This window comes from Naegleria lovaniensis (genome assembly GCF_003324165.1).
Source record: "Naegleria lovaniensis strain ATCC 30569 chromosome Unknown tig023, whole genome shotgun sequence".
NCBI lineage: Eukaryota > Heterolobosea > Eutetramitea > Acrasida > Naegleriidae > Naegleria > Naegleria lovaniensis.
The window spans coordinates 144,048-168,397 of record NW_025407845.1 but is presented as its reverse complement, the minus strand read 5'-3'; the positions used below and the strand labels follow the sequence as shown (position 1 = coordinate 168,397).

General features: G+C 35.4%; 11 protein-coding genes across 11 annotated transcripts; 5 read left to right on the top strand and 6 right to left on the bottom strand.

The window, feature by feature from the left end:
- Window positions 1-77: 77 nt before the first annotated feature.
- Window positions 78-2,093, top strand: C9374_005104 (uncharacterized protein; the record flags this gene model as incomplete). The annotated part of the gene is made up of 1 exon (XM_044694818.1): window positions 78-2,093. The coding sequence occupies one exon, from the start codon at window positions 78-80 to the stop codon at window positions 2,091-2,093; it is 2,016 nt and encodes a 671-aa protein (XP_044548203.1).
- A 102-nt stretch (window positions 2,094-2,195) lies between these two features.
- On the top strand, window positions 2,196-4,580 carry C9374_005103 (uncharacterized protein; the record flags this gene model as incomplete). Its single annotated transcript, XM_044694817.1, has 4 exons — window positions 2,196-2,366; window positions 2,415-2,579; window positions 2,627-2,749; window positions 2,799-4,580. 4 exons carry the CDS (start codon window positions 2,196-2,198, stop codon window positions 4,578-4,580), a joined length of 2,241 nt encoding a protein of 746 aa, XP_044548202.1.
- Window positions 4,581-4,585: 5 nt separating this feature from the next.
- On the bottom strand, window positions 4,586-5,076 carry C9374_005102 (uncharacterized protein; the record flags this gene model as incomplete). The annotated part of the gene is made up of 2 exons (XM_044694816.1): window positions 4,586-4,742; window positions 4,955-5,076. 2 exons carry the CDS (start codon window positions 5,074-5,076, stop codon window positions 4,586-4,588), a joined length of 279 nt encoding a protein of 92 aa, XP_044548201.1.
- A 177-nt stretch (window positions 5,077-5,253) lies between these two features.
- On the top strand, window positions 5,254-7,404 carry C9374_005101 (uncharacterized protein; the record flags this gene model as incomplete). Its single annotated transcript, XM_044694815.1, has 1 exon — window positions 5,254-7,404. One exon carries the CDS (start codon window positions 5,254-5,256, stop codon window positions 7,402-7,404), a length of 2,151 nt encoding a protein of 716 aa, XP_044548200.1.
- Window positions 7,405-7,810: 406 nt separating this feature from the next.
- Window positions 7,811-10,108, bottom strand: C9374_005100 (uncharacterized protein; the record flags this gene model as incomplete). Its single annotated transcript, XM_044694814.1, has 5 exons — window positions 7,811-8,403; window positions 8,516-8,742; window positions 8,898-9,066; window positions 9,251-9,658; window positions 10,036-10,108. 5 exons carry the CDS (start codon window positions 10,106-10,108, stop codon window positions 7,811-7,813), a joined length of 1,470 nt encoding a protein of 489 aa, XP_044548199.1.
- A 448-nt stretch (window positions 10,109-10,556) lies between these two features.
- C9374_005099 (uncharacterized protein) lies at window positions 10,557-12,470 on the bottom strand (the record flags this gene model as incomplete). The annotated part of the gene is made up of 2 exons (XM_044694811.1): window positions 10,557-10,923; window positions 11,101-12,470. 2 exons carry the CDS (start codon window positions 12,468-12,470, stop codon window positions 10,557-10,559), a joined length of 1,737 nt encoding a protein of 578 aa, XP_044548198.1.
- A 139-nt stretch (window positions 12,471-12,609) lies between these two features.
- C9374_005098 (uncharacterized protein) lies at window positions 12,610-13,548 on the top strand (the record flags this gene model as incomplete). Its single annotated transcript, XM_044694810.1, has 1 exon — window positions 12,610-13,548. One exon carries the CDS (start codon window positions 12,610-12,612, stop codon window positions 13,546-13,548), a length of 939 nt encoding a protein of 312 aa, XP_044548197.1.
- Window positions 13,549-13,764: 216 nt separating this feature from the next.
- On the bottom strand, window positions 13,765-15,069 carry C9374_005097 (uncharacterized protein; the record flags this gene model as incomplete). The annotated part of the gene is made up of 1 exon (XM_044694809.1): window positions 13,765-15,069. The coding sequence occupies one exon, from the start codon at window positions 15,067-15,069 to the stop codon at window positions 13,765-13,767; it is 1,305 nt and encodes a 434-aa protein (XP_044548196.1).
- A 1,190-nt stretch (window positions 15,070-16,259) lies between these two features.
- Window positions 16,260-20,514, bottom strand: C9374_005096 (uncharacterized protein; the record flags this gene model as incomplete). Its single annotated transcript, XM_044694808.1, has 9 exons — window positions 16,260-16,852; window positions 17,027-17,117; window positions 17,394-17,781; window positions 17,843-17,982; window positions 18,287-18,729; window positions 18,872-18,986; window positions 19,080-19,447; window positions 19,603-20,248; window positions 20,449-20,514. 9 exons carry the CDS (start codon window positions 20,512-20,514, stop codon window positions 16,260-16,262), a joined length of 2,850 nt encoding a protein of 949 aa, XP_044548195.1.
- Window positions 20,515-21,581: 1,067 nt separating this feature from the next.
- Window positions 21,582-22,541, top strand: C9374_005095 (uncharacterized protein; the record flags this gene model as incomplete). Its single annotated transcript, XM_044694807.1, has 1 exon — window positions 21,582-22,541. One exon carries the CDS (start codon window positions 21,582-21,584, stop codon window positions 22,539-22,541), a length of 960 nt encoding a protein of 319 aa, XP_044548194.1.
- Window positions 22,542-22,783: 242 nt separating this feature from the next.
- On the bottom strand, window positions 22,784-24,241 carry C9374_005094 (uncharacterized protein; the record flags this gene model as incomplete). The annotated part of the gene is made up of 1 exon (XM_044694806.1): window positions 22,784-24,241. The coding sequence occupies one exon, from the start codon at window positions 24,239-24,241 to the stop codon at window positions 22,784-22,786; it is 1,458 nt and encodes a 485-aa protein (XP_044548193.1).
- Window positions 24,242-24,350: the final 109 nt, after the last annotated feature.

The window sequence follows — 24,350 nt, the reverse complement described above, 5'->3', positions numbered from 1 at the left end:
TCAGTGGGCATGAATCATCATCATGCGGTTCATTGTGGATTTCTCCTTTTCTACTCCGCCTCCACTTGAAAAAATTCATGAAAAACGAAATTGCTGCTCATTCGTCTTCAACAGCGCACGACGAAGAGCGATTGAGAAGCCTTAATGAGAATATCATTATGATACTTCCATCTGATTCCTCTCATACCAATTCCACCACCACCACCGTCATCATCAACACTGCAACAACTTTATCGGATGTAGAACATGATCCTAACAACAATCGACGGCATGTGGTAACATTGGGTACCTCCTCCAATGAGAGGCTAAACGCATCGACAGCAACAACTACTGCCTCTATCCTACAATCTCCTTCCATAAATTCATCTCCCCTCCTTAAATATCAAAAGGCTAGCGGTTCTTCGACACATCCATCAACGTTTATGGATTCACTTATTGATCAAAATTATGGTACCCATGATGGTTCAATAAGTACTAGTTGTGGATCCATCAGTGATCAAGAAGATGAATTAATTGCAACCACCACAACTACTTTTGAATCAGAAGATGAAATGATTGAATTTGTATCTCTTCCAAAATTACCTTCTTCCTCTGAAATCGTACTCGATAGGAGCGTTGAGAAAAAGATGGTGCAAGATCCAACAAGGATTCAAGATGATCCAAGTTGTTCTCAGCCATTGAAGAAACCATCTCCAAGACCAACTTCAACATGGATGATTTCTAAACATCTTTCATTCACTTCGACGCAACAAGAAATTAGGTTAAACACTTCTTCCCTTGATCATTCCAATGCAACACCAACCCCAACTCTTGAAATGAGAGAAAATTCTCAAACAAATTCCAGTAGTAGCGATCGAGAGATTCCGACAATCATCACAGATCAAGCCTCACATTCTTCATCCAGTTTATCACTTCAAAGAACTTGTTCTTTAATTCAACATCCTCATTCAAGTTTATCAACGTATTCCAGAAGTACGAATAGCATTCAAAGTGCAAGTAAGATTAATATTCATACCCTTAGTGATGGCAACATTTTACATGGAAAGATTGCTCCAAAGAAGGGAAAAGTACTACCAGAAAATGAAGAAGTTGAATCCATTAATTCAGGGGATACTCCCAAACCAGCAAGAATCTTTCATCAGTCAACCAAGTTTTATCGAGTGAGCAGCTTTTCCTCTGTTGGAACTGATTCAACAACGGCCTCACAAAAATTACGATCAAAAACATCATCTTTTAATTCCAACCAATATGTCAACTTGCAGAAGAAAGGGAAACCAATTTTAAAGAAATCGAAATCTTCTTCAGAAGCGTGTTATTATATACCACAACCATTGATTAGTGATGAGACAGCAACAGAAAGGAAGATTTATTTCAATGAGCAAGTTCAAATAAGGGAATTTAGAACACTTTATGAGGGTGGTTCTCGAAGAATGTACAGATTTTCATATTGGACAAGGAACGTTGCGGCGCATGTGATCTTGCTGTCTATTTTCACAATTTTATGTTTTACTTTTTTAACACTATTTATATTTGGAAATTCGTTTCGAATTACCTGTGACACTGATTACATGAAATATTTTCTTTTGTCAGATTTAGTGAATTGTTTGAGCTTTATGATATTCTTTATATTTTTAATTATTTTTCAATGTCGAGAGGGAAAGAGGAGGAGAAAATCAAAGCGACCGAATTCAAGCCATCCACAAAAAGCAAAGTCTAAAAAGAAGCCAGTTGTTAAAAAAGATCGAAAGTTCGTTCATCAAGACAGTTTTAGCCTGTATAGAAATTTATTTGGTACCTCCATTTCATTGGAACCTCTGAAAGATGAAGAAAGCGTGACATCCACAGATCCATCCTCAACAACTCGTTCTTCGAAATTTAAACTGAGTCCTCAAGCACAAACGATTATTGGTATTGTGACGTGGATTTTACTGCACTTGTGGGGGTTATTATCCCTTGTTTCTATTATTGATGCAGGTAATTGCCCCACAGGTCTCGGCTTGGTGTATTACGTTCCTAATACCCTTCACTTTACTGTGGTGTTATTATTGAGCTTGGCTGAATTGACGATTTTCCTCATATCTATTCTTCGATAATAAACGACTCTCTCTCGAATGTATCTGTCATGATGTGACGACCGAATGACACGATCCACTCATTCCGCCAAAAAAAAACAGTAAACAACACTTCAAAAAAAAATGAGCCAACAACACATCATGGGCGAAACTGCCCGATCTCCTGTCGCAAGGGCACTTTCTCCTTCAACAATTACTGCCGATTATCAATTATATGGCAAGAAAAAACCACACACTGTATATACACAACAAGAATTAAACGAATGTACATTTAAACCAAAGATTTCCGAAAATGTAAGTTTAAAAAGAAACTCTTCGGAATGACATTCATGATTATTTCAGTCTAAAGTGTTGCTGCAAGATCTAACCACAGATCCAGTGCAAGAAAGAACAAAACAAATTTTGGAACAACGAGAACGAAGAATTAAAGAAATACGATCCCGTTTGGAAGAACAGAAACAAATGACCTTTAAGCCCAATATTTCCGATTACTCATTCAGAGGAAAGGTAGGTGAAATGCATTTTCGAAAAGAAAACATGATTATTGTTTAAAGAGAACTAATTTTATGGAATCAATTGATGAACAAATACAAAGAAGAAGAGAATTTCTTGAAAAGTGTGAGATTGAACGCAAGACCAGAGAAGAAAAAGAAAGCATAGCTTCATTCACTCCACAAGTAAGTTTCAAGTTGATTATTGTTTATTCTCCAACGCACCCATCTTTAGATTACAGAAACGTCAAAACAGCTAGGAACAAGGGGAGGTAACGTGTTCGACAGATTATTCACTCCAAAAAAAGTACCCTCAGAAGAACAAAGTGAAATGGACCTCAATAGCACAACCATTTCTTCAGAGTCCAAATCAAAATCTGTGCGAAGCGAATCCTGCACTCCAACAGACGAAAAACTTTTCCATCAAGCAAAAGAACGCGAGCAAAAAAGGAAGCAATTAGAGGAAGAAGCATTAGAGCAAGCCAAAAAGCTCCAAGAATTTAAAGTTAACGAGAAATCTGAAGAGTTTTTAAAGGCAAAACTTATCAAGGATTTGGCAAAGGCATTTAAAGATTGTCCAAGAGAGGACGAGCTGACCATAACTTTCTCTGAATTTGTAAAGGTATTGTCCAATCTTTCATTTTCTGCCTCCAAGAAGGAGGAACAAGCGATCATTGACGAAATTTGGAAAATTATGGATGTTGAAGGAAGTGGATCTATACACTTTGAAAGATATTTATCAATCATGATGGCAATCTTCGACAAGAATCTAATCTCAAAATCAGATGAACCAATAAGAGACAAGCTAGAGGAACTAGGTCACTCCATCAAGAAGCTCTCAATTAACAAAATCGCCTTTTCCAAAATCAATGAAGAACGATTTGAAAAAATTAAGAAAGAAACAGATAAGGATTTAACATTTAAACCTAACATTAATGCTTCAACCCCTAAAAAGCAGCGGGAATCCAGCGAACAATCTGACACGAAAAATGAACCTAGGTACTTGAAACTCATGAAACAACACAGTGAAATGGAAGAAAAGATGAAAAGAGATCGAGAGGCATGGGAAAAGAAGAAGATGACTGATTGCACATTCCAACCCAGAACCAACTCTGCAAAAAAGTCCTATGGGCAAACTCACAATAGCAATGCATCAAGCGTTTCAAGATTTGACTTGCTTTACCAAATGGCAAGCAAACCTAAAAAACCACTTTCAGAAAAGACAGCTGCAGAGAGAGAAATTGAAGAATGTACTTTTCGTCCTGATACCTCACAAACGAAGAATGTGAGTCTTTCAAAGTCCATTGATTTTGACTCCATTAAAGGATTTAAGGAAACCATTGGAAGAATAAGAAAAGGCAATGAGGAGCGAGAACGATTGTACAATTATTTCAACAATGTCAGAGAGAAAGCTGCAACAACAACGGACGATTTCAAAAACAAGAAAACTGAATTTAAACCATTTTCGTTCCAACTGGACAAACGAAAAAAGTCAAAACCTCTCCTCTACATGGATGTTAACCTTGGTGTTGGAAAGAGTGGACGTCTTGCAATCCATGAAGGAGATTCCGCAGAAACATTGGCCAGTAATTTTGCAAAAACTTACAAACTTGATGAACTTTTACAGAAGAGGCTTGAACAATTGATTAAGCACCATATCGACATGCATGAACAAGCATTGGAGAATGACTGCTGCAAGACAGATCACAGCAATGTCGAAAGTCATCAGGATTCGGCTATGAATCAGAAAGAGAATTTAGAACCCTCATCGAGCACAACGAATGACGAAGAGATAGAATCGTCACAAGGCGATACAGTTTCAGCTACCACACTGGTTCGAGATGAACACGACGATGAATTTAAGGTAGTTGCTCCAAAGAAATCTAGTCAACCTCCAAGAAGCAAAACACCAACACCCAAGACCAATGATTTCAACCTCAGAAGGAGCTATGATGACTCTAAAAGATCCAAGACGCCAACATCCATTAGTTACAAATCCAAATTGCCTCTCAAATAAATTTTTTACTTTTTCTTTTTCATTTGAGACTTCTTTCCTTGACCCTTCTTTGGTGGACCCTTTCCTCTCAACTTTAATCTGAATGCCATTGCAAGTCTAATTTGCTCTTCTCTGCTATAGTAGAGTCCTGTCAAATCATAGGGTCTTATTTGTGGTGGTACCCTGTTGTTTATATCATCGAGTCGGAATCCAATCAATTTTCAAAAATTTATCATTTCAAGTGTATTTCCACCAAATGTGATTAAAGATATTCATTATTTAAAATTTGCCATCATCATAAATCCGAAATAATTTAGACAATCATTTTGAATGCACATAAATTTTCATCCCGAGCACTCATTTCAATAATTTCCAGTTATCATCATTGAACCTACCATGAGGTTAAATCAGGTTTTGTTTTTTTCAATACAGCACATCCGGAACGGACAGGCACTGGGTTGTTTATCGCACTGAAAAAACGGCGAGTCAACCCTAGAGCATCAGAAACATTCACCATTTTTTTATTGACGATGAAAGTTTGCTTATGTTTTTCTTCTACATTCATCCTTACAGATAGATGTATAATCAAACACTTTCGGCAACAACATCATGATAATGATTGCTCCTTCAATATGATTAGAGCCCACCAAAAGCTCTCGGAGTGGCAAAGTCGATACCCCTTCAACCAAAAAAAATGTCCAACAACAATCATCAGCTAACAACGTCTTCGACTCGGTTGCAACATTCCGAGTCTTCAAACAACGACGACTCTCTCTCGCACAATGATCACTCGGCCTATTTAGAGTGGAAACGAAAAATGGGAGAAAAACGAAAACGAAATGACAAGTCTACTCCACCGAGCGCTACTGCTGCTCATGCCGATACGACAACGACGCCGACGACGACTCATGATGATGAAACCACGTTCATGACTCCAACTCTTAAAAAAACAAAACTCATCAAGGAAATTCTCAATCAAGAAGCAAAGAGTGATTCTGTAACGACCGATGATACTCCTTCATTCAATCTTGATACATCAAAGAGTCTTTTAAAGAAGAGTAAAGAATTGAAAGAATCTCAACCTCAACTCTCAGATTTAGAAAAATTAGAACAAAAAGAAAATGAACTTTTAAAAGAATTAATGAATCAATCCTTTTTAAATACCATGCAGCAACAACACCACAATGACCATACACCTGTTGAATATTTAAATTATGGATGGACTCCTCCTTCCTTTTATTCATCACTTTCAGATATGGATCGAGAATATATTTTGGATAAATTTGGAATTCACGTCCAAGGAAGGGAAATACCTCCACCCATTCTCACCTTTGAACATATGAAATTTCCAAAATGTCTTTTAAAATTACTGGATGATAAGAATATAACCACTCCAACACCAATTCAAATGCAAGGTATTCCATGTTTATTAAGTGGTCGAGATGTTATTGGAATTGCCTTTACTGGAAGTGGTAAAACTCTTGTATTTACTTTACCAATAGTCATGTATTGTTATTTAGAAGAAAAAAGAAAGAAATTACGAGAAGGAGATGGTCCACTTGGATTAATATTATGTCCGAATCGAGAATTAGCGAAACAAACCTTTGATTTGGTCGAATATTTTTTTAAGGGAATTGAAAAGTACGATTCGAGCGGTACGATTCAATTAAATGTATCACTCTGTATTGGAGGTATTCGAGAAGATCGAATATTTGGTAGTAGTAGTAGTAGTGGTAGTAGTAGTAGTAGCAGTGGTTTGGGACAACAACAACGATATTATACTTCAACTCAACATGAAAGAGGTATTCATATGGTTGTTGCTACACCTGGACGTCTTATTCAAATGCTCAATGATCGAAAGATGCATCTCTCTCATTGTCGTTATATTTGTATGGATGAGGCTGATCGTTTAATTGATTTAGGTTTTGAAGAAGAAATTAAGCAAATTTTTGAATTTTTAAATGAACAACAACAAGATATGAATCAACAGCAACAACAACAACAAGATATGAATCGTCCATATAACAATGACCAAGAACAAGACTCATCAACTGAACACTCCCGTCATCATCATCACATTCAAAAAGTCTTCTTCTCTGCTACCATGCCAGAAAAGATTCAAAGTTTGGCACGACAAACACTCTCTACACCCATCATTGTCAATGTTGGACGTGCTGGTGCTGCTAATTTAGATGTCGTACAAGAAGTTGAGTTTGTTATGGAAGAAGACAAAATTACCTATTTATTAGAAGTATTACAAAAAACACCACCACCAGTTCTCATCTTTTCTCAAAACAAATCAGAAGTTGATACCATTTGTGAATATTTATTATTGAAAGGAGTTGAAGCTGTGAGTATTCATAGCAGTAAAGATCAATTTGAAAGAGAATATGCAATTGATTCATTTAAACATGGAAAGAAAGATGTACTAGTAGCAACTGACATTGTTTCTAAAGGAATTGACTTTCCAAACGTAAGACATGTCATTAATTTTGATATGCCTCGTGAAATTGAAAATTATGTTCACAGAATTGGTAGAACGGGTAGAAATGGTAAAACAGGATTAGCTACAACATTTATTAATAGAAATCAATCCGAACAAATTCTATTGGATTTGAAATACTTGCTAATTGAAGCTAAACAGAGAGTACCACCTATTTTGAACACCATTTATGATCCATATGCTGGTAGTGAAAATATGGGTGCTGGTAGTCGAGTCGAGTGTAAATATTGTCAAGGATTGGGACATCGTATTACAGAATGTCAGAAATACCACCGTGATAAACAATTACAAATTCAAAAGGCATTGAATGCAGGAGGAGCAAGTAGTTTGGGAGAACAGTAAATTTTGTTGTGATCTTGTAGTGCATTTATTTTAACCCTTAACTACTCGCAAAGTATGGGACACCACGTGAACCTGGCCAAGTTTACTGCCCCTTGGTAAACAAATCAAATTTGTTCTCAAAGCCATATTTTTCTTGCACGAAAACCCATTTTTGCGCAAACACAAAAACGCAAGCTTGCTGCTGAAATCAGTTGAAACTAAATTTTTGCCCACAACAATTTTATTTTTTAAAAACTTTTTCTCCTAAAATATTTGAACAAAGTTCCCAACAGCAAGATTCACTCAAAGATTCAGGGGCACTTGCCGTGTTTTGTGTCCCACTGGCTAGTTAAGGGTTAACAACATTTATTGTGTATGTATTTAACAAAATGAGGTTTGTACGAGCTAATTTGAGTGAGTTTGACTTTTACTGTTCTTCATTGTTGTGGACGGGTGCAGAGGTCAAGCTAGATGCATTCAATGAGAGATCATGATCCTCTTCATGATGAGAAGGAGTCGTAGTAGTAGCAGTAGTAGCAGTGTCATGAGGAAGGACACTAGTGGAATTTGTACCATGTGATGGATGAATCGAGTCTTGTTCATCTTCATCATGCTGTAATGAATGCGATCGTTCTTCCAAACATTGAGCTTCAATTTGTTTCCTCTTTGCTTCTTCTCGTTTTCTCACTTCACGTCTTCGTTGTTCCAATTCTCTTGATTCTTCATCAACAATTTCTGTATACTTTTCTCTATATTCAGAAATTTGTTTAATTTTCAAGTTGTAAAAAGTAAAACATTGTTTAAAGAGTTGAGTGCTGTCATATAACCGTCTTGTGCTGTGATTTAAATAATGAAGTACTTCTCCCATGTGATATCGTTGTTCAATGTGTGAATCATGTAATTTCAGATAAGAAAGAGCAACTCTGAAAAGAATTTTAGTTCCCTCAGAAAAAACTAAATCTAATACTCTCATTGAAGTTTCAATTGGAAATACTTCAATAAATACTCTCATGAACCATCCTTGTGAAATGATGATTATTCACAATCGATCCATTCACAATGAAAGTTATTTCGTGTATGTCATTCACATAATATGATGAAATTATTTTGTAAAAAATCATTTCCAACTTACCACTTGCAAATGCCGTAGTCTCCACACCAAGTTTATGGAGATGAGCATGTAACTTGGGAAGTCTATCTTTAATCAATTCATCCAACACATAAGAATCGACTCTCATTCCAGTTAATTCAGGATTGTAATAATTGGCGGGTAAAATATCCTCTAAAATGGTGACCAACAACCAAAACGATTCTTCTTCACCACAATGCAATAAAAGAGCACCAACCAAATAATTGAGACTGAAGTGTATATAGTGTGTGTGTGTATATATAGTGTGTGTATATATAGTGCGTGTGTATATAGTGTATATAAACCATGGATCCATCCATGCATATGGAGATGTAATTTAAAACATTTCATGAAATCGTTATATCATTTCCTCTTCTATACTTACCTTTGACAATAAGATACATATGGATTTCTCCAACTAAATGCTGTTAATACATTCTTCATTTGCATTCTTCCAACTGAATGAGAATTAGAAAAGAATGGATGAGATGGAAATGTTCTACATAAATCTAAATCAATTTGTGCTTCATTGGGACATGATTGACCTCTATGGACTGTATGATTGTGTATATTCACATATTTGCCAAATCATAATTCAAATTATATTATACACACATTTCAAGTCATATATATTCAAACACAATTCAAGTCATATATATACACAATTCAAATCACACCCCCAAATATAAAATTCAATAATTCAATAATTTAGAATCATTCACGCACTCAAATACATACCCTCTAAAATCTTTTTATAATATCCTCTATTTTCTTTAATTTTCTTATCAACACCTGTAATTTGTGTCCATACATATCTTCTATACCATGGTGGTATGGAATATTTTCGTATTGTATTTTTAATTGTTTTCTTCATGGAATCATTTTTCAATAATTTACATGTGGTTCCTCCATTTTCATCAATCAATGATTTCCATACTCGTGTCGATTCATCTAATAATTTCTCTCTTTTAGTCTTTTCCCATTGATGATAGGCTTGATAGACTTCAATATCATCATCCTGTTGTTGAGGTTCAGGAAAACCATAATTGACAATGGAACACCATTGATAATTAATTTGTAATTCATCATCTCCAAGTGATTCATTTAATAGTTTGAGACCATTTTCATGAATGGCTTCATCCATATCTAAAGTATTGGGATGTATGATTTATATATGATTATTGTGATGATTATTGATTATATTATTATTATGATTCATTATATTTGTATGATGATTCATTATATTATTATTATTATGATTCATTATATTATTATGATTCATTATATTATTATGATTCATTATATTATTATTATATCATTGTAAGTTCATATGATTCATCACAGGATCATCATGGAAAGATTTGATTTGGGCCAAGAGTGGTTCATATGAATTCATATGATTGTCATATTGTTGGTAGAAAACGATATATTCAATCGCACGTTGATTTCCGATCAAATTGACAATGAGTCCAATAATAATAATATCATTTCAATACATGTATTAAAGACACAATTCTACATACGATCATCCTCTACAACTAGATGTTGATTCTGAGCAGGAGCTTTGGATTTGAATGGATTTGTGAGACGAGGCATTGGATGATGAGTTGATTGCCTTTGTATACTACTGAGTGTATATGCTTCTGACTATGTTGTTATTGTTGATATCACGAGTATTGTTGTTGTTGTTGTATCGCGGTTGTACAATTGAATCTGCACACACAGTTCTGGTGAGGGAGGCTTGTTTCAAAACACTCGCGCGTGTCAACAGAGAATATTTTTTTAATGAGATTTTAAGGATAATGAATTCCATCATGAACGTTGTGATTATATTTTCCATAATTGTTGAGATACAGTGAATTTTCAATAGGCATACACCATGTTGAAAACATAAAACACATGAATTATGAAGATTTTCAAACGTAAAGTTCTTTCACATGTTATCTTGTTGAAGTGTTTGCAGCATATTTTCTACCCAATCCATCTCGTTTATTATTTATAAAAAACGAGTCGACCACATGAAGAACCACAACAACAAACACACTTAAAAAGTATAAGAATCACTTCTTTCAATATCACTCAATTTGTATCTATTTCTATTAAAGGCAGGGTCAACTACCGTAAATTCCTTACTTGTAGCATCATAGGATGTGGCCACAACAAAATGATCATTCTTACTGGTAGTACCTCGTCTCAATTTGAGAATAACCAATCGACCAGCACACAAATTCTTTGGTACCACACTTTCAATACTGGTCGTACGTCCTGCATACTTAACACCAAATTCCTTCTCAATGGATGCCCATACAAATAAATTCTTATTGAGATAACCACCATGTTGAATGAGCCATTGATTGAATTCTTTAGGAGTGAATGGTGTACGTCCAATACCATTCAATGCAATGGCAATACTATTATGGTGGTTGTTGTTGTTGTTGGAAGCATTCACAATAGGTGGGTATGTATGGTTGTTGTTGAGGAGTTTCAGGTGTTGGTGTGATGATTTTTGAATGGATCATGTGTGTGTGGTCATTGATATATACGATATGAATACAAATTGATATGATTTGATAATAATAATCACTTACGAAGTCATCAAGCATCCAGCCTTACAAATAGTTACACTACTTGTTCCAAGTTTATCACTACTCCATCTTGAATCACATTGTTTGAATGAAGGGAATGAATATTTCAAACGACAATTGTTACTAGTTGTTGTTGTTGTAGTGGTGGATGGTTTTTGTCTTTTCCTGGTAGTAGTTGAAGTTGTACTGCTACGATTACGATTACGACGACTATTATTGGTGGTGGTCTTTTGAGTCGTACGAATTTGACGACGACTACTCGCCTTACTACTGCTAGCCTTACTTCTTTGAGTCGTACGTGTTTGACGTTGACGACGACGACCACTCTGAGTAGTAGTTGTACTACTAGTTGTACTTGTCGTACGACTGGTGTTTGTTCTTCTTCTTCTTGTAGAAGAGGAAACAGAACTCTGATTGTTGTTGATCACTGTGCCAATAACATTTCGAATAATCTTTTTACGTCGACGATTACGACGATTATTGCTCCTTCCAGAAGTAGTAGTAGTGGTACTTGTACTACTGCTCTCATTGTTTGAGGAGGTTTCTTGTTGCTGAGAGGAACTGTTTGAAGAAGACTCACTATGATTGGAGTTGCTTGTGGAACTGCTTGTGCTGCTACTGGTACCACTGCCACCACTGGACTCTGTAGTCACTTGAGAGTTGCTTGTGCTGCTACCACTACTACCACTGGTACTTGCACTGGAACTACTACCACTTGAAGAGGTTTGTTGATTATTATTTGTGGTTGGAGTTGTTGTTGGAGTTGCTGATTCAACAACATTGGGTAACACTCTTTTACCACCAGCACCACCACCACCACGCTTAATACCTAATTCCACACTCACTTGAACATTGGTTGGTTGAGATTTAGTTTCAACTGGAGTAGTGCTGGGTGGTTGTTCCACAGTTGGTTGTGCAGTAGGAGGAGGAGGAGCTTTGAGAATAATTCGATGTTCAGAGGGTGGCATTTGAATGGTCAATTCAGCACCTGGGAATTGATTTTGTTGACAACAACATGAAGATCTCAGAGTTGATTTCTTTTGTTGTTGTTGTTGAATAAGAATAATCTTTTGAGTTTTTCTTCTTGTCCGAGTGCATCTTGGTGACATTCGAGGTAATGAATCATCGAGTAATACGAGTGAGGAGGAGGAGGAGGGTTGTGTAGATAAAGAACGATGAACACGTCTACGACCACGTTGGTGACATTTTCTTGAAATTACATTATCATCAATCAAATCATAGTCTTGAATCATCACACGTGCATGTACACCAAGGTGCTTGTTTGAATCATTCGACCACATCATCATGATGGTTGTCACCATGAATAAGCAAAAAATAAGCAGCTGTAACCATGAATAATGAGATTTTAACATTTTTTCCGTGATGATGATTGAGGATGGATACGAGTCAGCTTCCGCTTCTTGGATTGATTTGGAATAATGTGTGTTTCATCTGTGTGTTCTGTTTGGCTTGTCAGTTCATGAAATTTTTTAATTCATCCAATTAAAAAAAATGATGATGAATCGTGTGATTTTCAATGCAACAATGAAATACAACTTGATTCATTCGAGCACAAGACGATTGTGCGATCATGACATGAATCAAGGATACACCAGAATTCTGTTGAACACAATCCATAACAATAACAACAACAACAACTACCAAATACAACCCTATCATCATGCACAACACGACAATAGTCATCGATCAATATTACCAACACAAGATCTTGTATCACATCATGCTTGGTCACCAAATCCTCATGAATCAAAGAGTGGTTCCTGTGTGTTTGTTGAGAATCATGCACAACAACAACAAATCTATGATTCACATTCATTGATGGAATTTAAATTGAATGGATTCCGAGATTGGGACATTTCCAATACATGTCGAGTCTTACAACAACCATTTCACAAAGGTGGATGTCATTTACAACCCAATGAATTAGATGCATTACGAGAGATTGAATTGAATGGAAGAACATTAGAATCACTTGTTGTGTACATATATAATGAAAATTCAGTGCCCATGGCATTGAATCAATGGATGATGAATACAACAACTTGTTCAATTCTGCAGAATCATTCTAACATTCATTTGGAAATGCAGAATCATTCTAACATTCATTTGGAAATGCAGAATCATTCTAACATTCATTTCGTAACGAGAGATGTCATGAAAACCATTTCTTATTGGATTCTTGAAAATTTACCAATATTTATGAAACATGTTTCTTTTCCAATACGAATGAAATGTAAAATTAGAAAATGCATGACAAGTGTCAAAGAGGGAATTGTATTTACATTCTTTGCATGTTGTGTGTTTTTTGCCTTTTATCTTGCTTTTTTTGGAGTAATATTCATGCTTCTACTTGTAGATATGGTTTTTGAATCTACTACTAATACCAATCTTGATGAAGAAGAAACATCTTTTATGAATAGAAAAAAGTAACATCTTTTGAATCCATCATCTACTTGTACCAGAATTCTGAGGATGAAATGAAGAATCATTGGATCAGATATCAGTTGTAGTACATGTTGTAAATTCATGAAACGTAACATGTTTGAATACAGTTATTAAGTAATAGTGGTAATAGTCCTTATAAAGAAGAACAGCACCAGCACCACCTCACACACATTTACCACACCACCACCACATCACACACATTTATTCTTCCAATTTTGAAAATTTAGCCTTTGCTCCAACAGCATCTGAAACACCCTTATAACCTCGTTCTTTCAAGAGTTGTGATAATTCTCTCTTAATTTTACCAACCACTGCAGGACCTTGAGCAGTAAAAGCTGTATACACTTGAACGAGTGAAGCTCCAGCTTCAATCTTTTGTAAAGCATCATATCCATCCCAAACACCACCCACACCAATCAATGTGACCTTTCCATCTGTGAGTTTGTACATGTTTTTAAGAACTTTGGTGGATTTTGAAAATAAAGGTCGACCACTCAATCCTCCCGTAATAGTAGATGTTCCCATGGTAGATGTTGTAGTAGTAGATGTTCCCATGGTAGTTGTAGTAGTACTAGTAGATGCTGATGTTGATCCATCATGATCCTTTGAAAGGAATGGTCTCTCTATGGTTGTATTTGAAACTACAATTCCATCAATGTTGTGTTTTAAAACAAGAGTAGCAACATCTCGTTGTTGATCCAAAGTCAAATCAGGAGCAATCTTGATGAGAAGAGGTATTTGTGATTCTTTTCTGAGTTCCATCGAGACTTGTTCTAATAATTGATCAAGAGCATGTTTTTCTTGTAGGGATCTGAGATGTTGAGTGTTGGGAGAACTCACATTAATCACTATGAAATCAGCATATTTTGCTAATTTTTGAATTCCAATCAAATAATCTTGAATGCTGTCAGGTGGACTCGATTTGTTTTTTCCTAAATTAACACCCACATGAAAAGATGATTTTTTAAGTTCTCTATAGTCTTGTAAATGTTCTTGTGTGACATGAATTCCTTTACTATTAAATCCACATCGATTAATGATGGCATCAAATTCTTGTTCGGATCCAATTTGAGATTTAACTCTGAAAATTCTTGGTCTAGGATTTCCCTCTTGAGGATTGGGACATACACTTCCGACTTCCATAAATCCAAATCCTAATTGTTCAATGGCTTCCATACATTCAGAGTCTTTATCAAATCCAGCAGCTAAACCAATTGGATTTTCAAAATATTTTCCGAATACTTGTGTTTGTAAATTCATCATTGGTGTGAGAGGATGTTGTTGATGTTGGTGATGATGTTTGGTGGAACGATCGACAGGTCCGAGTCCCCATTTTAGCATGAATTTCGAAAGATTATGGGCATCCTCGGCATCCAATCGTTGTAGAATGGGCATAAATACATGTGGATATAGGGGTGAGTCGGCATCTTTCATCGAGCTGTACAAGAAAGAAGCAGTGGCCGATAAAGAAAACAAAGCAGCGTATTGCAAACTTCGTTTCAACATTTTTTTGGTGTGTAGGAATGTTTTGACACTTTTGTGTTGAGTATTAAAGTTGTTGAGTCATCAATGTTTGTGCCCAATACGCTGCAACGAAGAATTGGTGTGGTGTAAGACTTGGGAAGCTCTGTTAGTTTGCTCTTCATAGAGTGTCAAATTATATTTTGAAAGAGCAAGGGATCATCTGGCACCACAAAAACAGTTAATTAGCTTTGGCCTTATTTATCATTGATTTTCTTTAACATTTTTGTTTGTCAATAAATGGTTTATAACATTTTCTTGTTTGTTGATGATTTGATTGAATAAATTTATAGGGTCAAGAGCCGCTTCAGTGTACTTTTCCATTCACGACAGTTTTCTCAAAGCTATTTCAGTTTCACCACAATCTAGTACGTTGGACAACTGTACAGAAATAAAGTTGTTGGTGGACACTCAATAGTATTGTTTGTATCAACAAATTGTTACTGATGGATTGTACCAAAGTCTCAGTTGACATTTATCCAAACTGTCAACGAACACCCATGGAATATGTTAGTCCTAAGATTGAGTATATAACCTTTATACGAACAGAGGATTGAATGATTTGATAATGTTAATACACTATAACGTAGATTCTGTATTACGACTACCAAACGATAATAATCTGTACTTAGTTTATACCTATTATATCGTTTGTAATAGTATTTTGATTTAACAGATAAGTACTATTGTTGAATGCGCTACAGACAACATAAACATGAGTGTACGACTATCATCACAGATAGGTGAATATAATATTTATCCTCTAACATTTATTACATTCTGAAACAGTCATTATCCCTTGTTGGCAAACATGTTATTCTCTATTTTGTTGGGAAATATGTTATTCTTTGTGTGTTGGGCTTAATTGCTTGTTTTACGACAGTTATGTACTTCGAGATGTTTACGCCCTAGGTTTGCGCGTTACTTCGTCGATGGAAAAGCTGAAAAGTTTGAACATGATACCAGCAAATTAGAGCTTGCAGCTAATTGTTGATCAAGGTCGACCATGATCAAAAATTAGCTAATTGTGAATGTTGAAACATTTTCTTTGAATCTGTTGTTCCTTGCATTACGACACCCCTTTGAGCTTATAGCAGTTATTAGAGAATTCATATGAATGAATCCATATTGCAAAGAACTTAAAAGTCATGAACACAAAACAACCCTTTTGCGGTTTATTCACGAGTCGTTTGGTTGTTTGGATCCAAACCACCACTACTGGCAATCGTATTCATTTCAAAATCATTGGTGGAAGGAATTTGAGGAATGGTCAACTCGGATTCACTGTTGACGAGTGGGTTGTGAGGTAACAATTCTCGTTGTTCTAAATTAGCTTCACTTCCAATGGTGCTCAATCCAGCTGTATCATCCTGATTCTTGTATCCAAATTCTGATTTTTTGGTCACCTTTAGATATACTTCTTCCAGTGTGGTTTGGGAAATACCCCAATCCTTCAATAAGGGTGGTGATGTATCATGGTTAGAATCATGATTCTCCATCAATTTCTCAAAATATTCTAATAAATTACCCAATTCAGTTAATTGTTCTTTAGGAACATTGAAAATATAATTTCCTGCACTTTGGCTCACAATCTTTGCAGAGGGAATGTAATTAAAAACTAATTTAAGAACTTGTTTCTCAAATCCTGTATTGGATACCACAAGTAAATTATAACCAGAACCATATTGAGCCTTAATGGAAAGAGAATCTCCAATACATTTCAATTGACCATGAGCCATAATAGCAATACGATCAGAAAGATAATCGGCTATATATGGTGTGAGTGGTGGTAGTGGTAGTGGTAATAGTGGTAATCATGGGTTTTCATAAATGGCAGTAATCGTGGGTTTTCAGAAATGGCAGTAATCGTGGTATTGGTAATAGTGGTAATTTACAGTGTAATATGATGACACACACACATGAAATTCATAATATAACTTACCTTCATCCATGGCATGAGTGGTGAGAATCATGGCTCTACCCTTTTTCATTTTATGAATTAAATTCCATGCCTTCTTTCTAGAGAATGGATCCTATTTAAAGATGATTGATAAAAAGAATGATCATTTTCAAATCATTGAGAATTCATAGTATTTCAATACAGTTCAATTGCAACATGTTTCAAATCCATTCAATATCATTTAAAAATATATATAAAAATCCATTCAATATCATTTAAATATATATTTTTAAAAACCCATTCAATATCATTTAAATATATATTTTTAAAAATCCATTCAATATCATTTAAAAATATATTTTTAAAAATCCATTCAATATCATTTAAAAATATCATTGAAAAAACATACCAATCCAGTAGTAGGTTCATCCAATAATACCAATTTAGGACTTCCAATACAAGCAATACAAATCGATAATCTTCTCTTCATACCACCTGAATATGTTTTAGACAAGTGATGTCCAACGTCTAATAAATCTACAGATTCTAATAGAGATTTCACTTCTTCATTACGTTGAGATCTTGGAACACCTTTCATATCTCCAAATAATTCTAAATGTTCTTCTGCTGTCAAATCATCCCATAAAATGTCATGTTGAGGACACATTCCTAATTGTTTTCTAATCTGTTCAATGGATGTCTTAACATTGAGTCCACCAATAAAGGCTTCACCTGATGTTTGTTGATAGAGACCAGTGAGAATGTTCATTGTAGTTGATTTACCTGCACCATTGTGTCTAGGATATTGATTACATCATTGAGAGTTCTCAATCTATTACATAGTAGTTCAATACTTACCCTAACAAGCATACACATTGATTATCTTCAACCACTAAATTCAAACCTCTCAAAGCCTTCTTCTCTCTAAAAAATCTACTTTGAGCCATTTTGGCGGGAAGGAACTTGGCAGCTAATTTACTCAACAATCCAGCATAGGTCTGTGGTATCATGATATTTGGTGTGGTAATTGGGTATTTGGTGTGGTGATAATATTTGGTGTGGTATTTGGTGTGGTGGTGATAATATTTGGTGTGGTAATATTTGGTGTGGTGATAATATTTGTGCACAACCATTCATTCATTCATTCATACATGTTAGAAATTCATGATCCAACCATCCACACATGAATCAATAAATATTAAGTACAAACGAATATATACATATATATATATTTAACATTCATGTGGGTGGGTGATAATGATGAAATATAAATATCAAAATTCCACACACACTCAAACTTACCTGTCTCAAAGATACAATTCTCACAACAGCATTCAATCCAACGTCACGTGCTCTCTTAAATTCATTTCTGACATCATCTGTTTCCATATTTTGATAATCTTCTTCATCTTGCTTTTCATTAATTTTAATATTCAAATCCGAATTCTTTCTCAATAAACGTGTCATGATCTTGTCTAATCCCCAATAAGAAGGATATAAAAAGAAGATGGGACTCTTTCGAACACCTTTTGCATCTGAAATGACATTATCACAATACCAATACATTAATAAGAATAACAATCCATTACAAATGAGTACCAAAATACCAACATAGGATTTTGGAACATAATCATAGGTATTGGTTCCATATGCAAAATCATCAAAGGAATAGCCTGGTCCTGGAACAAATTTTCTTTGAACTTCATCATAGACTGGAAGCGTTTTAGTTGCAATGTCAGTAAAGACTGTTATAAGTAAAATGTAAAGATTTTAGATATATGTATGTATATATATATATGCAAAAGTACATGATGTGTATCAAAATGTACATTTAAATGAACGAATTGGTGGTTAAAAAATTGCAACGAAAAAAATAATGACTCATACCCTTTGCAAAGTTAAAAGGAGGATAAAATGAAAGAATAACTCTAAATACAGCTGTGACATCTGGAGAGTACAATTGATATACCACAGATCCATTAGAAACAAAGAGATTGAGAATCTATCATGGAGTGGTGTACAAATATTGGTTTTCAATTTTCAATGATTTCAATACATAATTACTGCTATCACTATTGCTATTACTACCACTTACAAATGATATTGCTAATACTGTAAATCCCAATACCAATGCACTCTTGGATTCCTTAATAAATGTGGATAATAAAAAGGCAAGACAAATCAATGAGAAAGTAAAGCAAACGAATAAAATTAATAAAATCAAGAAATTGCCTTTCAAAAAGATACTAATTCCAAAGATCATGCCTCCAATAACATTGACCAATGAGAATACCACACAAATGATAAAGAATGTAATCAACCATGAAATAAAGTAAGCAGAGTCTTTCATGCCCATCATGATCATGGCAAATCTTAAACGAGCCTCTTTCTCAACTACAAGGCCGTTCAAACTGACAATGAGAATAATCATGGCTCCAATACTAAAGAAGGTTGGTCCAGTACCTGTCGTAGTTTTGGCGGTTATGAGTAGTTGTGTGGTTAATGCATTGTTGTTGTGAGAGAATGACGATTCAATGATGAATAACCAAAACAACAATAAAAACAATAAAAAAACACAGAGAATGATTCAAAAGTCCTCTGAGACACTCTATACTTACTATTATAAATAATCACTTGTCCATTTCTACGAGTAGGTGGTTGAGCAAAATTCTTATAATGGACTTGAATACTTTGTTTTGGGTTCTCAGAATTCAAATAGTCCAATCTTCCTAATTGTTTCATTCTCAAATAAACAATTGTATTGTCAATTAAATTTTGAATAGATAGAACTGGAGAATATAAATCATTTTTGGTCCGATTGTAATAAATAGTATAAGATACAGTATTAGGAGAATCTGGAAGAAATGCAATTCCAATAATTGTTGAATTTTGATTTTCATAAAGAAATGATTCTAATTGTTTTTGAGTTGTAAAATTCTTATAGTCTCTATCTTGAACCAATCCATAATCTTGTACTAGAAATTGATTCAATACAATTTCACCCATTGGAACACCATTAGCAGTGACACTCAACGAGTAACATGATTTTCCATTCCATGAAGTACAATTATAGAAACGAAGAGGACTAGCGGTTGATGCATTGATTGGTATATCAATGTTAGGAGAATGAATGTTCAACACGGGTTGAGAAGTCACACTTTTACCTCCAAAAGATATTTCAGTAATACTTGCAAGAATTACTAGAACTGCCAAAATGAGAATAGGGGAAAGGAGTTGAAGGAGAGTGGATTTCCATCTTCTGAGCTATTTAGGGTGTATACAATAGTTTCAGAGTTGTAGGATGCATCATGATGGATCAACGCGGTCAATGGTCATCATTCATTCGTCATGTGCAAGTCACAAGAGACGATAAAAATCCATGGAAAAGAGGTTGACGCGTGAGTGAAGGCAAACGAGCATGATTCAAAATCATCCAATCATTCTATGGAACATATTGTACTTACATAGAGTAGTCCATTCTTCTTGAGAAGGATGAAGATTTGTTTCACAATCTCCAAAAAGAAATTCATAATGATGAAATCTGTTGAACAACAATATATAATTTAGTAACAACTCAGTGGCGGTTGATGATGATTACAAACAAAAGCAAGAATCGGGTATACTCTATCACAAAATAAAACCGCAACAACGGTTGTGGGGTGCTGCTGATGATGTTGCTTCAATTTTTGTGTTTGAACTTGGTTCTCTGAATCATCTCTACGCATGTGCGATTCTTCCAGTGCGCTTGGACCTCACAATATCTTGCTTCCACTTTAAATCCTTTGGAAACACCAATTTCGAAAGTGTGAATACACTAGAGAGATTTCTTGCATGCCAACAGACTGTAATACACCTTTTTGATCATCTTGGCAAGACTCGTCTCATAAACGGAGATTTCTTAACTTTCAATAAAAAATTCTCCATTCTTATTGTGATTTTAAAAATTTGTAAATTATTAGTATCATTCCCACAACAACGCTTCTTGAGTGTCATTGAACTCCACAGTAACATTGATGAATAATTATTTTTTAACTGCATCACACACTCCGACTATTGTCATCATCACATAACAATTATTTGAAATTGTCTCTCATCCAAGATTCATATTATTACTGAAACACCCACTCAGTAATAATATAATTTTTTGTATTTAGTAACAAGAATTTTAAAAACTTTCAAAACGGCAGCACGAATTTCAATCCCTTCAAGCCTCATTCATCAACAACAACAACAACCACTCTCAACCTCTTCTCTCTTTTCTCAATATCAAACAATCCTTGTACATATCCTATCTTCTCTCTTTCATAATCCTTCTTCCGATACACTCACTCAATTGTGGAAAGAACATCCACTTCCACTCATTCTCATTGGTTTTCCACTTGTCATTATTTTCCTATTCATAGTGGCATTCATCATCATTAAAGCTTTCAGACAACTCCGAAAGAGTGGGTTGTTGATTCGACAACAACAACAAACCTTGTCATGGATTTCAAGATCATCATTTGAACAACAAGGAGAACCATCCACGACCACCACCACGACCACCACCACTCAAAATGATACGATCCGATCATCAGCTACAACCAATGGATCTCAAATGGATGATGACGCTGATGATCAATACAATATTTACCACAACAATCTTCTTGTCCATTCCACCTATTCATCGTCTGGATCAAATTCTTCAAATCTTTCCATGGGAAATCAATCACTACTACGTGAAATTGAAGAGAAATTGGATGCAAGACCTCTCTCCGATCAAGAAACACTTTCTAGATTTGTAATCACCAGCAAGAAGAATTCAGCTCAAACCAGAAGGATAAGAACCTATTCAAGCTCCAATGAAGAAGAAGAGTCATGGCCAACTCATGACGAGACGACTACAGGAGATACCTCACCTTGGTTTAATAACACAGCCATCACCGCCACCTCTAAAGAAGGACGAACGAGAGCACGCGTGCCATCACGACCTAGTTCCAATGAAGAAGAAGAAGAATCAAACAACAAGCCTCTCGCTCGACCAGAAGAACCCAACAACGGTGCCGTTGCCCGAATTGGAACAAAAAATATTTCGTCGCATCAACAACCACTCCCCACCAACTACACACTCACTGAAGATCACTCTTGTACCTCGCGACAGCCACCCCACTCGGGCAATCATACATATCATCACCACTTTTCTCCAACCTCATCATTCATCATGTCTTCGACGTCGAACAATAGCTCTTCCTCTGTTCCACAAATTTATACTAAAAGTAGTGGTAATGACCCAAATGATCCTATGAATCGATACGATACAGTGGCACCAGAATTAGGAGTCGGATTGGAACGATGGAAAGCTATTAGACAAGCATGGGTGACCGGAGCGTTTTGTAAAGATAAGAAAACAATACCGAGTAACTCTCAAAATGAAGACCACAGAGATTCGGTCGATGTTGATGCCATTGTCGAACATTTGGTCAATCCAAAGAAACCTTCTTTCCAAAAGCCAATACCACTCAATGAAATGATCCAAATATTATTAGAGATATGGGAATCCGATGGACTTTTTGAATAGGTTCTAATCAATGTGAATTTTGCCATTCTTAATGGTAGAATTGTTTGCTTTTTCAATTATTGAAATTAATATTTGCAGCTCTCGATGTGAAAATTTGTGAATTAATTTATTTGCTTGTGCTGTTCGTTATTGAATATCACACAGTAGTCATCGTTTCTAAAGTCAGCTGAAATGATTCTTTGCTTTCCATATCCCAACCAATAAAAGAACACTCTGTCACTTGATGAACAAAATTGCTGCTTTTACTGATTGGAAGATGTTGCTGTAGTTGAGCTACCGCCCTTTTTGGCTTGAGCTGACACATTGAATACACCCAAATTTCCTCCCGATCCACCATAGGCAAGAATAATGTCATCGTTCAAAGTTGTTGGAGCAAAGGAGCATGTAAATATTTCACCCATACTTTTCTTGACGTTCTTTGTAAATGCTAATTCGGGAACATTGGATTTGGTACTCCACAATCTTACACACCCATCACTGCCTACTGAGGCCATTAAATTGCTCTTAATCGTTGAGAAACTTAGGCATGAACATGATGAATCTGGATGAGCTTTGATGTTCCAAGCCGGACCACTTGAACCTTCCTTTCTGATATCAAAGCAGGTCACAAAACCATTGTCTTGAGAAACAACAAACTCGAATGGATTATTTGGGTTCCATAAACAACATTCAGCATCTCCACCATTTTGAGAGAATTGATATTGTTTAGGTTTTGGAGATTGTTGTCGAGCATCATACACTTTACAACACTTGTCTGCAATTGGACATGCCAACAAAATATGTTGTTCGGTATTATGGAATTGAACTCCTTGAATAGGTGATGAACCAACATTCTTCAAATGATAAAATGCTTTTTGTGTTGAGAGATCCCAAATAATGACCGATCGATCTTCACTTCCACTTGCTAATTTAGAATCAGAGGACCGAAAAGACATGCTTAAAATTGGTCCTCTGTGTGAAGTTACTGCTGAATTGGCAGCATTCTTTTTCTTCTTTTTTTTAGCATCTACTTCTTGTTCACCTAATACCATAATTGGCTCAATAGGATCAACAACATCTAAATCCCAAATTTCAATTTGTGGCTCAAAGGTTCCAATTGCAATACAATTACCAGGTTGATTAATATTCTTTAAATTCAACCATTGAGTACACAATCCATAATTAGCTAATAATAAATCATGATGAATAAATAAATTATCTTCTTCTTGCTCATAAATCCAAACTTGTAATGTCGTGAGTCCATCTTCTTCGTTATGAATGGCAACAAGAGGTAAATCATTTGGCTTTAATTCAAAATCAGCTTCTTCACTTGAATCACTATCTCCTTTTTTGAGATATGGATCTTGGTCATTACTGGAATACATGGTTAGATTTTTACCACTTGTTGCTTTGAATAGTAATTCTTCAAGGGATATCTTTTCAAATCCACCAAATGTTGATTGAGAGGATGATTCACCAAGTGTTGAGGGTTGTTGTTGAATATTTTCATCTTCATCATCGTTCATTTCATTGCTTGATGGATCCATTTCATCCGAGTCATGAATATCTTGGGGTGGTTCAGTCATGGTATCTGCCAAAATGGTAGGAACTAATTTAAAAGTACCACGTGGAACCCATGAGAGTGATGAAATGACATTGCTTGATGAGGCTGCTTCATTCGAGGATTGATAGATTTGTTCAAAATGTGAGTCCGATATCATGATGATTGTTGTTGATCAAAAACAAGGATTGTTGTTAGAATATATTATGGTGAGTGCGAATGGCTATGTTTGGTTCAAAGGCCTTCTGAGTATTCTAGCAAGAATTTGG